The sequence below is a fragment of the Eriocheir sinensis genome, chromosome 28 (genome assembly GCF_024679095.1).
Source record: "Eriocheir sinensis breed Jianghai 21 chromosome 28, ASM2467909v1, whole genome shotgun sequence".
In the NCBI taxonomy this organism is placed as follows: Eukaryota; Metazoa; Arthropoda; class Malacostraca; order Decapoda; family Varunidae; genus Eriocheir; species Eriocheir sinensis.
The window spans coordinates 2,795,576-2,808,303 of NC_066536.1; the positions used below are offsets into that span (position 1 = coordinate 2,795,576).

Consider the following 12,728-nt stretch of genomic DNA (forward strand, 5'->3'; position numbering starts at 1 on the left):
TAAACAACAAGGGAGAATATATGAAGAAGAGGAAAAAAAATAAGAAAAGAAAACGAAGGAGAAGAAAAAAGAATTTGGAAAAGAAGAAGAAGAAGAAATAAACAGAGAAAAGAAAAAAATAGTAGAAGAAGAGGAAAAGGAAGAAGCAGAAGAAGAACAAGAAGAACAAAAAGACAGAAGAAGGAAAAGAAGAAGAAGAGGCACCGTTGGCAACACTGACAGCCAGCCACACACCACACAGCGTTTCAAATGGTGGCCGGTGGATGTCAGGAGGAAGGCGTCAACATTCTTCCCTCTCGCACGTAATTTCTGGTGACTGTCCATCCTCCACTATAGTCCGGGAACTCTTTAGCCTTTCAGTGAGGTGGCCGTGTACTTGTTTTCCCCCGAGGAGCAGTGAGTTGTGTGTGTGACTGCTGTGGGGTGAGTGTGGGCGGGACGGTGTGTGTCTTCTCTTGTTTTCTTTTGCTTCTTCCTTTTCTTCTCCTTTTACTACCTCCTCTTCTTGTTCTTCTTTGTCTTCTTGTTCTTCCTTTACTACTACTTCTTTTACTACCTCCTCTTCGTCTTCTTGTTCTTCTTTGTCTTCTTGTTATTGTTTTACTACCTCCTCTTCGTCTTCTTGTTCTTCTTTGTCTTGTTCTTCCTTTACTTCTTCTTTTACTACCTCCTCTTCATCTTCTTGTTCTTCTTTGTCTTCTTGTTCTTCCTTTTCTTCTTCTTTTATTACCTCCACTTCGTCTTCTTGTTCTTCCTTTTCTTCTTCTTGTTCTTTACTTCTTCTCTTACTACCTCCTCTTCGTCTTCTTGTTCTTCTTTATCTTCTTGTTCTTCGTCTTCTTGTTCTTCCCTTTTTTTACCAAACTTGTTTGGTAAATTCCCACATATACTGTTTTTTGTTTTTTTTTGTTTTTCCACAGCAAGCGAGATAGCTCAAGGGCACTAAAACAAGATAACAAAAAAGCCCACTCAGAAGTTTGTTTAACCTGAATTTTGTTATACAAGTATATATTATTTGCAGGTTGTAGCAGTGTACAACAGACACCAAAGAATGGCTGAGTTCAAGACCCCAGTTTCCAATAGAACAAGAAAGGGAAAGGGTGGCAATTGCACACCCAAGATTGTCATTCCTCCCTCCCCTCTCATGAAGCAGCTGGGATATGGCACTGGTGAGGCCCTTATCCAATCAGGATTACTTTCTTAAAACTCTTAGAACCCGTGGACATGATTTACAACATACGTACACAAGCAGAAGTATAACACCAATTTTGATAGCTTCTCTTTATCCACCATTGACATGCCACTAACTCTGCACTCTTGTAATTCAGGTCTATACAATTCGGAACAGCAATTCCATGCAATTTCTAAATAACAATAAATAAATAGCTAAATAAATAAATTTTTATTGTTGAGCAGTGGTATTTAAAAAAAAAATTCCTTGCCAGTTTGATGTTACATTTAAAAGGTTTATCCTCTAAACATATTCTTGCAGGTGTGAATGTTTACTTAATGGAGCGCTTCTCACCTCTTCATGGCAGCTACAAATCTCCCTGGGCTGTAAAGAAAATTAACAGGTATTTTATAGAAATGCATCATCTCAAGCCATTACTAGTCTACTGCAGAACAAAGGTCTTTCCCAATGTTATCTGCCTCTCTGTCTGATATTAATGTATTCCATCCTACTCCAGCAAATGCTCCAATTTCATCTTTCCACCTGGTCCTTTGCCTGCTCTGACTTATACAGTCTCTGGGTTTCAATTCTTAGGCCCCCCATACTCATTCAGTAGAGGGTAAAGTTTTGAACTGGATCAGGGCATGACTTAGCAATAGGAAGCAAAGCGTGCAAATCAATGGTAAAAGATCTGACTGGAGCTGTTACGAGTGGGGTCCCACAAAGTTCGGTATTGGGTCCACTACTGTTTAGCATTTATATATTTATATCAATGACTCGTACAGGTATTAGTAGTGATGTCAGTAAGTTCGCTGATGATGCCAAGATCAGTAGAGTAATTGAGTTGGAATAGGACGCTAGTATTCTCCAGGATGAACTAAACAGATTGTATGACTTGGCGGGGAAATGGCAGATGGAGTTCAATGTTGGGAAGTGCAGTATTCTTAGTGTAGGTAGGAACAATCCCTTACATAACTATTGCTTAAATAGTCTTAAATGACACTCCCATAAGTAGGTCTAGGTGTGAGAGGGCTTTAGGGGTCTCAGTCTTCTCTGCTCTCCATCCAAGGGCACAATGCATTCAAGCTAGAAATTGAGCAAACAGGGTACTGGGATTCATTTCAAGGAGCGTAAGCAACAGAAGTGCCAAAGTCATCCTCAAGCTATATTTAACATTAGTGAGACCTCATCTTGATTATGCAGTTCAATTCTGGTCACCTTTCTATAAAATGGATATCAAAATGTTAGAATCTGTACAGAGAAGAATTACTAAGATGATTCACAGATTAAAAAACTTGCCATATGAAGAAAGACTTAAACAATTAAACTTGCATTCTCTAGAAAGGCGAAGGGTGCGAGGAGACTTGATCGAGGTTTATAAATGGATGAAGGGCTTTAATAAGGGGGATATTAATAATTAATATGATTCTGATGTTAAGAGAACCTGGTAGGACATGTAGTACTAATGGATAAGTTCAGATTCAACAAGGACGTAGGCAAAAATTGGTTTACTAATAGAGTGGTGGATTAGTGGAATAGGCTGGGTAGTCATGTGAGTGCCAATACAAAAGTGCCTTTCAAAAATAGATCAGACAAGTTCATGGACAGTGATTTTAGGTGGGGTTAGGTTCACAGGAGCTGCCTTGTACAGGCCTACTGGCCTCTTGCAGACTCCTTACGTTCTTCTGTTCTTATATTTACTTGTTTCATAAATACAGATGGGGAAAAATCTTATAAATGTACATTTTTATCTGATGTATTATGATCTGCAGTCTAGGTTTACAAAATAGCTTATTGTTACAAAACTCGTGCTCTCCCCTTAGTCCCCTTAGTAGATTTATAACTTTTTATTTTTATTTATTTATTTATTAATTAATTAATTTATTTTTTAGTCCCATTCTGCCTCAAAATTATGTGAAAAATTACTTATGAAGAAGCATGCATCAGAAAACATGTTTATATTGCTGACTTAGATGGCTCATCTTAACAAATTGAGACTTGCACATTACTTCATAATCTGATTACTCTTTTCAAACTGACATACTGTATATCGGAGGGAGTAACTTTATTTAGCAAATGAGTTTTGATTCACCTTACCTTGCAATTAGCAGCAAACTTTCCAAGAAAAAGGACACCTCTGCTGGCATATGCATTTTTGCCTCTATAAAATTTTGAGATAAAAGTGGGCTTGAGGCAAGGGTGTGTCATGGCACCATGGTTGTTCAATATTTATATGGATGGTGTTATGAGAGAAATGAAGGGCAAAGTTGGGGAAGTTTAAGTAAAAATGTACCCTGAGGGAAGGAAGTGGGTGCTGAATTCAATCTTATTTGCTGATGACACAGTGCTCATTGCAGAAAATGAAAGTGATTTACAAAATTTGGTCAGTGTTTTTGATAGTGTATGTAAAAGGAGAATGCTGAAAGTAAATGTCAACAAAAGTAAAGTGATGGTTTGTGAGCAGAGTAGAAGTGAGGTTGTGGATTTTGTATGCACATATAGATTGAGAATTGAATGTGAATAAAATGCAAAATAATTTTTCATGGTGAAGAAATGGAGGAGGTTAATGAGTTTAAGTACCTTGGATCAGTTATATGTAAGCATGGTGGTACAGAAGGAGAGACAGGAGAAAGGGCATTGCAAGGAAGAAAGGTGTTAGGGTCTTTGGGACGTATCATGAATGGCAGAAGTGTGAGCATGGAGGTAAAGAGGGATTTGAGAAATACAGTAATCACATGTGCAAGTGAAATGAAAGTCAAAGGTCTAGAGTGCAGGCAGTGGAAATGAGTTATTTGAGGAGTGTACATGGTGTGAGTAGAATGGATGGAATGAGTAATGAAAGTGTGTATGAGCGTTTTGGAATGTGTCACATGGGTGAAGGGAAGAAGTGACAGACTTTAAAGTGGTTTGGCCACATGCAGTGAATGGAGGAGAGTAAGATGACCAGGAGGGTGTATGTGAGTGAGATAGAGGGAGGGAATGTTAGAGGATGACCTCTAGTGAAATGGAAAGATAGGGTGCAGGAGTACGTCAGGGAGAGGAGTGAAAGTTCCTTGAGAAACTTTGAGCAGGCAAGGAGGGAGTGTCTGGATAGAGAGAGATGGAAACTCTTCTGCCGTGGCCATCCCCTGGTGGGAGCTCCTAGGAGCAGGCGTCAAAGATGAATGAATGAATGATTGATGGCACAAACTTTTGATTCCCATCTGCCTAAAGTTTTGTTATGCATACATCACTTGAAGAGAGTAGCATTTGTAAAACTCATAAAAAATATAAATATAGTTTTGTTCTATTTGAGTGAATGCTATTTCAGCAGTAACCTATTACTACATCTTCAGAAAAATCAATGATGAAGATGATGAATTCAAGAAGAGACTGTACACCGAAGCTAGTCTCTTGAAGAGCTTGAACCACCCAAACATCATTGGGTACCGATCATATACACACAAGGATGGTGTTCCCTGCCTCTTCATGGAAAGTGGAGACCGTTCTCTGGATGACCTGATTGAGAAAAGGGAGGAGGCAGGCTTGGGGCCATTCCCTCCCTTCAGTATCTTGAAGGTAGGTGAATATGTACAGTAATTTTTGTTAATCTCAAGGTGAACTCTCCTTTAGAAACATTCACACCACAAAAATATGCTCCAACATAGATGGCATTTTACTACGGTACTCTCTTTATGAATGCATAAACTTGCTTCCAGGATCCACCGGGAAGAAGCCTACCGGCGCAATAGGCCGCAATGTAAAAAAAAAAAAAAAAAAAAAAAAAAACCTTATGTCAGTGCGTGCAGGATGATCAGCCATATTGAGGGAACTGTGGACATCTTTTCTTCAGATTCTGGCAAGGGAGTATTGCCAACTGCAATATTTACAACTATTTGGTCAAGGAATCAGGCAGGTGATAGGTGAAGCTATGCAAAAATGCCACTATATTGGGCAAGAACATCCACCAGTTACTCCTCCGTACATTTGCCTTGCTGGGCTGATATGATTTTCCACCAAATTTAGTGAAGAATCCACTCAATTGGCAATCCTGTGTTGTGAGAATTAGTGTTGGAACACTCGCATACGCGGGAGATTTGAGTGCGGGTGGAGGTCGCAGCGAGCGTTTAGCGCCACCAGCAAATACGCCTAACGCCCGCTGCAAGCATTTAGCAATGAAAGGGTTAATAATGCATGTTTATTATCTGATTTAATCCAAACTCGGAAAATCAAAAGAACACGATGTAACTAACAGCCAGTTTAAATTTCAAAACAAAATTTCCTTATTTAGGTATTTTATGAGTGTTTTACTAGTGCTCTTCGCCCTTAGAACCCTGATACTGCCCACTTCATACACTCTGCAGACAGGCAAAACCACGCTACTCTTACCACCCTTCTACTGGGCCATAGAGACCGATTTTCCATTTTCACATTCACAGACGGTTGCACAGTGCTTCCATTTAGCAGAAACCGGCAAATACTCAAAATCCGCCATGTTGGTGTGTTTGCCCCTCGAGTTCTTGACGCCTCACATACATGTTGAATAGACCTCTTTACATACATTCATCATGTTCATCAGACCTAGACTTGGCTCAACCTCATCAAACTCATGTAAGCAGAACATGTCATTTGTTTTAGGTGGCAAGAGATGTAGCGAGTGGCTTGAAGTACCTGCATGAAGAAAAAAAGTTGCTTCACGGTGACCTGAAGAGTGGCAACATTCTCATCAAGGGTGACTTCAAGGTTGCAAAACTCTGTGACTTCGGTGTATCTCTGAAACTTGATGACAAGGTTGGTAATTTATGACTGAATAGTTTCAGATCCTTTCTTTTTTGCATGCTTACGAGAGTTTTATGATTAAATGATATGAATGATTTCATTGGTTCACTGTCACCATCTGCTGCTGCTGTACTAGGTGTTCCTAGGTAACATAAGGTCACACTTATACGACTGTAATTTTTGTTTAGCATACAGCCTGTAACATTGAATTAAACATCAAATAATGTCATCATCCAGGGGGCTCTGCGTGATCCAGAGAAGTGCTACATTGGGACGGAGTGTTGGTCAGCCCCAGAAGTCTTGGAGGGAGCCACCATCACACATAAAACAGACATGTTTCCTTATGGACTTCTTTTGTGGTATGTTACATTCTGTGTAATCAGAAATATTAGATATCTCAACAAAACTGAAACTCTTGCAAAATCTAAAAATTATTGCTTATGTACAGGTATTCCTTGAATTACGACGTATGTGAGTTATGACCGTCAGGATTTCTTTATGCTGGGATTAGATAGTTCATATTGTAAACTAGTGAGGTTCAGGGACCAGGCAACTGCCGACTTCTCTCTTGCTTCAATTCTCTTAATGATGTCTCTTCTGTAGCATTCAAATGGACTTTGTTTATTGGGCTTAACCCCACTGGGCCCAGGTAGAAGGGAAAGACATGGTGGAGAACAGTCACAGAAGATAGCTTGGGATACAATAGAGTTTATGGTCTGGGACTGGGAGTGGAAGGAAGGGACCAGCCTGAGGCAAGGAGGAGTGGGGTCTTGATTGTTTAGTGGCTGAGAGAGCAAGAGACGTCAAGCATAATTGTTGGCGAGCCTGATGATGTCACATCGCCGGAGATTTCCAACAACAGCTAGCCGTGCTCTGCCTGGCCAGCTCAAAAATGTGTTACAAATTTTTTGCAGCAATAGTTAGATTTCTCCTCCCTGAATTCATACTGCATTAGATGACTTTTGGGTTACAATTAACCACGCAAGACAAGAATATATTTTACATACATATAGGATCAATTGGTGCCACCACCTCAGGACTTAACCTTTTCTACCATTTGAAACCCTCCCATCACCAAATAATTTAAATGAAATAATTAGAATCTTAATTTAATTGACATTAGCAACTAAAAAGTCACCATAAAAGAGTTAATGAGGTGTTTGGTGTGATGACTGTTGTTCCAAGACTTTCTCAGAGAGACTTGTGTGGCCTACCGCTTGCCCTTTACCTATGCCGGCCCCTCTCGCCTGCCTCACTTCCTTTTGTCAACACATCATCAAACCCTTCAATGCCAGTACAGCTACTGATTATACAAGCAAAACTTTCCGAAAATAACAAAACACCTATGCTGGTTTTCTTTTAAGCGAGAGGAAGGCACTTCACCAAGACACTGGTGCAGTCAATCAAAAGCCATGTTGTCTTTGCCCCCAGCCAATCAAGATCCAGGAAGAACTCAGTCACTTGCAGTTCAACACAACCAATTATTATTATTTTTTTTTTCCAGGGAAATGGTGGCCCTCCATCCCCCTCATGTAAATATGCTGAATTTATCAGAAGCATTTTCTGATGAGGAGCTTTCAGAAAGTTTTGTGGAAGAGGAGTATTATAAGGTCTTAGGTAAATGGTTTCTTTTGTATGTATATTTGTTACTGGTGATGTTCTCTTTTCCATGCCATTTAATGAGATTATTTCATTGTAAAGTTCTTCCACTATTGGCTGCATAATGAGATGTTTTCATGAATATCCTCAAAATCACATCTCATGACTTCAGGAACGCGACCTAGCTTGCCAGACACGCCCTTGACTGAAGACTACCTGCCAGTGCTTGAGATCTTCTATGCTTGCACTGAGGCTGAGCCAGCCAAGCGCCCCAAAGCAGCCCAGGTAGTGAACATACTGGACTCTATGGGAGACAATAAGGAAAAGACAGAAGGTAAGATATTTTCTTTTAAGACTTGAAGTTACTGTAAGCATATTGATTAATAAGATAAAGGATTATATGAGAGGGGCAGTTCAGAAGGTGTTTGTGCTGCTAGGAAGGAGTATATGAATAGGAAAAAATACATTTTGATCTTGACCCCAACTCATTGAGGATTCCTGAAGGATATTTACCTCAGAGCTATTTATCTATCTATCTTTATATATCACCACTGCCCATTGCCCACACAGGAATTTCCCATTGGGGATGGCCATGGCAAAAATGTCTCCAACTTTCTTTGTACTGGTATTTCCTTTTTACCACATTCACTGCTTTGTACCCAAAGTCCCCAATACTTATCCACTGCACTGGTGGCTTCCCCCTAATAACCTATCCCTAATTCTATTCATGAAGTTATCGTTCATTCCCATCACGTCAAAAGGATCTCAGAGTACTACTATGCTTCATCCATCCAACCACTCTACAATCTACTCCTTTTGTTCTTACACCCATACCAAAACTCATACATATTTCTTGCATTGTTTCTGCCATAGTAACCTTTTAGTTTGATATACAGTAAACCCTCGGTGTTACGGACTAATTAGGGGGAAACTTAGTTCTATGATGCTGAAAGTCTGTTAGTAGCAGCGGAAATTCAAAAATACATATAATAACGAAGAACCTAATAAATGTAAGTATATAGTTTATTATTGTGTATATATAGCTCGGAAGCACACTTAACGATGTACTGCGAGCCACTGAGGTTGCCAGTAGGGCCTAAGGGGGGGGGGAGTCATATTGTTACAGATATAACAAGAGTACGAGTCCCCAGTTTAGGAGCAATTTCAGTTTCCCCAAATTTGCTCGTAGTAAAGCAGAAATTTGTTAATTTAAGTGGCTCTATTAACCTAGATACCAGAGGGTTTACTGTAAATATGGACAGAAAATCCTCTTTAGCATATGTCATACTTAAGGATTTATAAAATAAACACTTGCACTGAAAAAGTGAAATATACTTTACTTAATTTTAATATATCTGACAGTTTGTTTGTTTTTTCTCAAATCCTTTACTACCATACCACAATGGCTTTATGATAGGGAAAATTTAAAATGTTACAATCTATTTTCAAGAAAACCTCCAACTAAACAATTACCTAAATTAGTGAATAGTTTATGTAATAATATATTCAAAACATATAACTGTACAATGGAATATGCTTCAGGCGCTGGTGGTGACCGCAAGTTTCTTAAGATGCTCCATGAAGACTTGTAGACTGACATCGTCTGTGAGCACTGGTGCACCACCGTCCTGCAATGCACAATTTGTTGTAAGCCTCATGGACATGGTAAAGTAACATAGGAAGACATGAATATGCAGTCATCTTCATTCTTCCTTGAGTAAAGCAGGAATGGTTTACCATCTCTCCAGGGTATGTACTGGTGTTTTCTTCTTTTCTTGAGCAGATAAATAGAACAATTTCTCCATGAAATTGGTAGGAATGCAAAACTCTTCAACTTCATAAATCATAGTGGATTGTCATTATCACCCTTCTTAGTTTCCTCTATTCAGTCAGTAGTATTACATGTGCACAAACTTCCAGAGGAAATGCATTATCCCAAACTGTGGTACATACAAACAACTGAAATATTGGCATGTTACAATCAGGGTTATGACTGCTATAACATGTTCAAGGCAATTAACTGAGACTACACTGCACATGATGGTGACAGTGTGTATTGAAATTATAAAGCTATAGTCACGGCACCCAAGTCTGAAGTGTGCATTATCGTGCTCTGTCAACCTGCTATCACACAGCATGTCTGATTTTGTGGATAATTATGATGCCCTATGCATAGGGAACAGTCATCGGTAACAAATACCACCAACTATAGTTGATTTCGAGTTAAACACTATTAATACTTTTGCAGACAGCTATTTTTCTAATTATAAGATCACTGATTAACATTATTAAACAGCCTTGGTGCTGTCTGCTGCCCAAATAAAGTAGTAGGCTTTATTTTAACAAAACAGCTGTTTGCAACACTACTACTAATTTTTGACTTTATAAAGTAGACTATATTTGATAGCATTTGTAATGGTTGCCTGCATATCGTCGATACTCAGGACTGTTTTCTATGCTGGGGCTATCATATATTATCCTCACAATCAGATGCGTTATGAGGCAGCAGGCTGCCAGAGCACGTTAATGCACACCTCAGACTGTGTGGAGTGACAGATGCCTACCAACAGTCAACCAGTAGCATCCTTACTAGGCTAGGGATCCAGCATAAGTAAATCTATCATGTTCCCTTGCCTTAATTTCCACACTTTGATACCAATCCCATGGGCTTCATTAAATGTGCGTGTGCCATCTACTCACAAACTCTTGTAGAATGAGACTATTGTATGGTTCAATTGAATGAAAGCATTTAGTTTACACAAGTGATCAAGTCCTGTACCTTTCATTTCCATCAAAGTTACCTGTCTTCTCCAAACATACCTTGTGTGAATGTGAACATGCTTATAAACTTATAAACTATATTTACATACTATTAAAGCTTTTAAAAAATATATTTTTAAATTTAAATATTCTTGTCTAAAATCCTGTCACTCATAAATTTTACATCCTTACTATGTTTACATAGATGAATAGCTTCTTGTGTTTCTGTCATTCTTCATGTAAAAAATGCTGCAATAGCTGTAAGGATAAGCACCAATGCTGTCAGCTAAACAGATCCATGTTATAATTATGAAAATCAGTATGGATATGGCTTGTGAAACAACTGTGGGCATTCATGTGCTCCTCGAATTTGTAAGCATCTGTAACATCTTTAAAGGCCCCGTCAGACACCATGTGAATATGTGGGTGCTCGCCCACGGCGGTCCCCACAACACAATCGTGGTGTGCAGGGTGACAAGATGCGAGCTTCTCTCCACCCAACTGTGTTGGATAAAAAGGGTGCGTGACAAGACTCATCCACCCCCTCCTCGCTCACTAAGTCCCAAAACTTTCAGCTCTAGTGGTGTCATGAGGACGTAGTTCAACTGATACACCCTCTACAAGGACAATGTGTGCCTGTGGCAAGTTAAACATCATTTGTAGAAGGATGCTGCTACAGGGAAAATAGTTGATAGCTTGAAAAATTAAATACTTTGTCGCATTATTGTATCCTGACAATCAGTGGTCTTATTTTGTCCAGTATCGTGTGGGAAAACAGTCACAGGCAGTGTCATGTAATTTTGAAAGTCCAGTTCATATTCCATTGCCAATTCCCTAAATTTGTTGGTAGCTACCCATTGTTTGCCTATGTTTTGTCCATTTCCTATTTTTCTCGGTCTCTCCTGATTATTATGGCACCAATCAGTACTAAAGCTTTTGATGAAGTGACGTGCTGCGCCTACCAACATGGCCACGCACGTCTTGAGGCACACATTTGAACACACGTCAGGTGAAGGCGCGCGACTTTCCACCCTTGCGCCCGGCCACCTTTCCTCACAAGTTGCTTCATGTGACGGGGCCTTTAATCATTGGTTAATAAAACCTTCCCCAGCTATATAACTACTGATTTGGATGTAGGTTATTGTTTAAACAAATGTACAAACAATTCTACTGTCTGAAATGTGCCTTTTTTCAGAAAGTTTTGGTAATCTTACAAGTGTAAATAATATCAGATGTATCTACTACTGAAAGTATTTTTTATATTTCTCACTTTGCTAGAAAAAATTACTATATATTTTTTTTTGTAATTTAGCATAAAATAAATTTAAATAAATTTACTGGCCAATGTATATCCCCACCATACTAATTTAAAATGACATACAGCACTGTTACACATGCATCATCATCTTGCATGCACTTAAAGCTAAAGAAACTTTCTACATATACACAATACATTATTTATTTTGAAATTGATAGTAAGCTGTGTGCACCCATGAACTAGATATATTGAGTATGCACATAAATAACTGAAGGTTGTGTGTGCCCATGTCATTCCTTCACCTAGTCTGATCCCATGCTGGACTATTTGTCCATTCACTTTAGCTAGATCCCTTGCTCCTAGCTGAATAAGTAAGGATGCTGCTGTTGGTGGGCAGGGTGTCTGACGTCTCTGTTGCCCAACACACTAGCCCTAGTTCAGAAAATATTCACATTTCCTTACTTAGCTTAATTGTGACAAGACAGGCAAATTTTGTTGACATTATTGGAATAAGTAGTGATTGTACAACTATTACACAATTTTCAAAACTTGATACAGTAAAAAAAATAATTATAGCAAGTACATCAGAGGATAACATTTAATGTTACTACAACATTTAGTAAAAGATATTTTCAGCAATTATGGAATCAATTTCAAAATAAAATGTTTGCCCTGGCACATGAAATCCTTCTGGATACAAAGGTACTTTCAGATTTTAGACAAAGTGCGATATGGGAGGAGGCAAGGAAGGGTTGTAATAAGGGGTCTAAATATAAAATGCTATTTTCTGACTTGTACTCATCTAATCACTGTTTTGCCTATCAAATTTTGAAAATTGTGATCACTGCTTAATCTAATGATGTCAACAGAATTTACCTATCTTGTATAACAAATGAGCTAAGAAGAGAAATGTGAAAATTTTCTGAACCTTGGCAAGTGTACTAGGCAATGTGGACGTCAGATACTGTGCTCAGCCAATCAGTAGCATCCTTACATACTCAGCTAGGGATCCAGCTTAAGTGAACAGATTAGAGTGATTGGCAGCAAACACCTTCCCTGAAAGAACTTTTGAGCTCATAAGACAGATATATGGCTATGGCTGAGACTTCACAGACCCCAGTACCCGTTGATCAAGGGGTGACACTAACCAGTTCTTGTCACTGAAAAGCCTTTAACCCGGTA

At 39.0% G+C, this 12,728-nt stretch overlaps 2 protein-coding genes across 5 annotated transcripts in view; one reads left to right on the plus strand and one right to left on the minus strand.

Annotated features, from left to right (window-relative positions):
• LOC127004362 (lymphokine-activated killer T-cell-originated protein kinase-like) lies at nucleotides 1-11,625 on the plus strand. Of its 2 annotated transcripts, none has more exons than XM_050871981.1 (9): nucleotides 1-423; nucleotides 1,022-1,169; nucleotides 1,493-1,574; nucleotides 4,507-4,729; nucleotides 5,789-5,941; nucleotides 6,167-6,288; nucleotides 7,434-7,546; nucleotides 7,701-7,862; nucleotides 9,071-11,625. In XM_050871981.1, exons 2-9 carry the CDS (start codon nucleotides 1,052-1,054, stop codon nucleotides 9,118-9,120), a joined length of 1,023 nt encoding a protein of 340 aa, XP_050727938.1. In that variant the 5' UTR covers nucleotides 1-423; nucleotides 1,022-1,051; the 3' UTR covers nucleotides 9,121-11,625. The 2 variants fall into 2 exon arrangements, with proteins under 2 accessions (XP_050727938.1, XP_050727937.1); XM_050871980.1 differs by having other exon boundaries at nucleotides 4-312.
• Nucleotides 8,846-12,728, minus strand: part of LOC127004361 (protein transport protein Sec23A-like) — a 22,247-nt gene continuing 18,364 nt past the window's right edge. For all 3 annotated transcript variants that reach the window (XM_050871978.1, XM_050871979.1, XM_050871977.1), the window contains one exon: nucleotides 8,846-9,156. In XM_050871978.1, the coding sequence (XP_050727935.1) occupies nucleotides 9,067-9,156 (90 nt within the window). In that variant the 3' untranslated portion in view covers nucleotides 8,846-9,066. The remainder of the gene's footprint in view (nucleotides 9,157-12,728) is intronic.

Bases quoted from the DNA above. Each gene is read 5' to 3' on its own strand.
- LOC127004362 (XM_050871981.1), top strand. From the start codon at position 1,052: ATGGCTGAGTTCAAGACCCCAGTTTCCAATAGAACAAGAAAGGGAAAG. The intron at 4,730-5,788 runs GTAGGTGAATAT...CATTTGTTTTAG, and splicing joins CTCCCTTCAGTATCTTGAAG to GTGGCAAGAGATGTAGCGAG. The intron at 7,863-9,070 runs GTAAGATATTTT...AATATGCTTCAG, and splicing joins CAATAAGGAAAAGACAGAAG to GCGCTGGTGGTGACCGCAAG.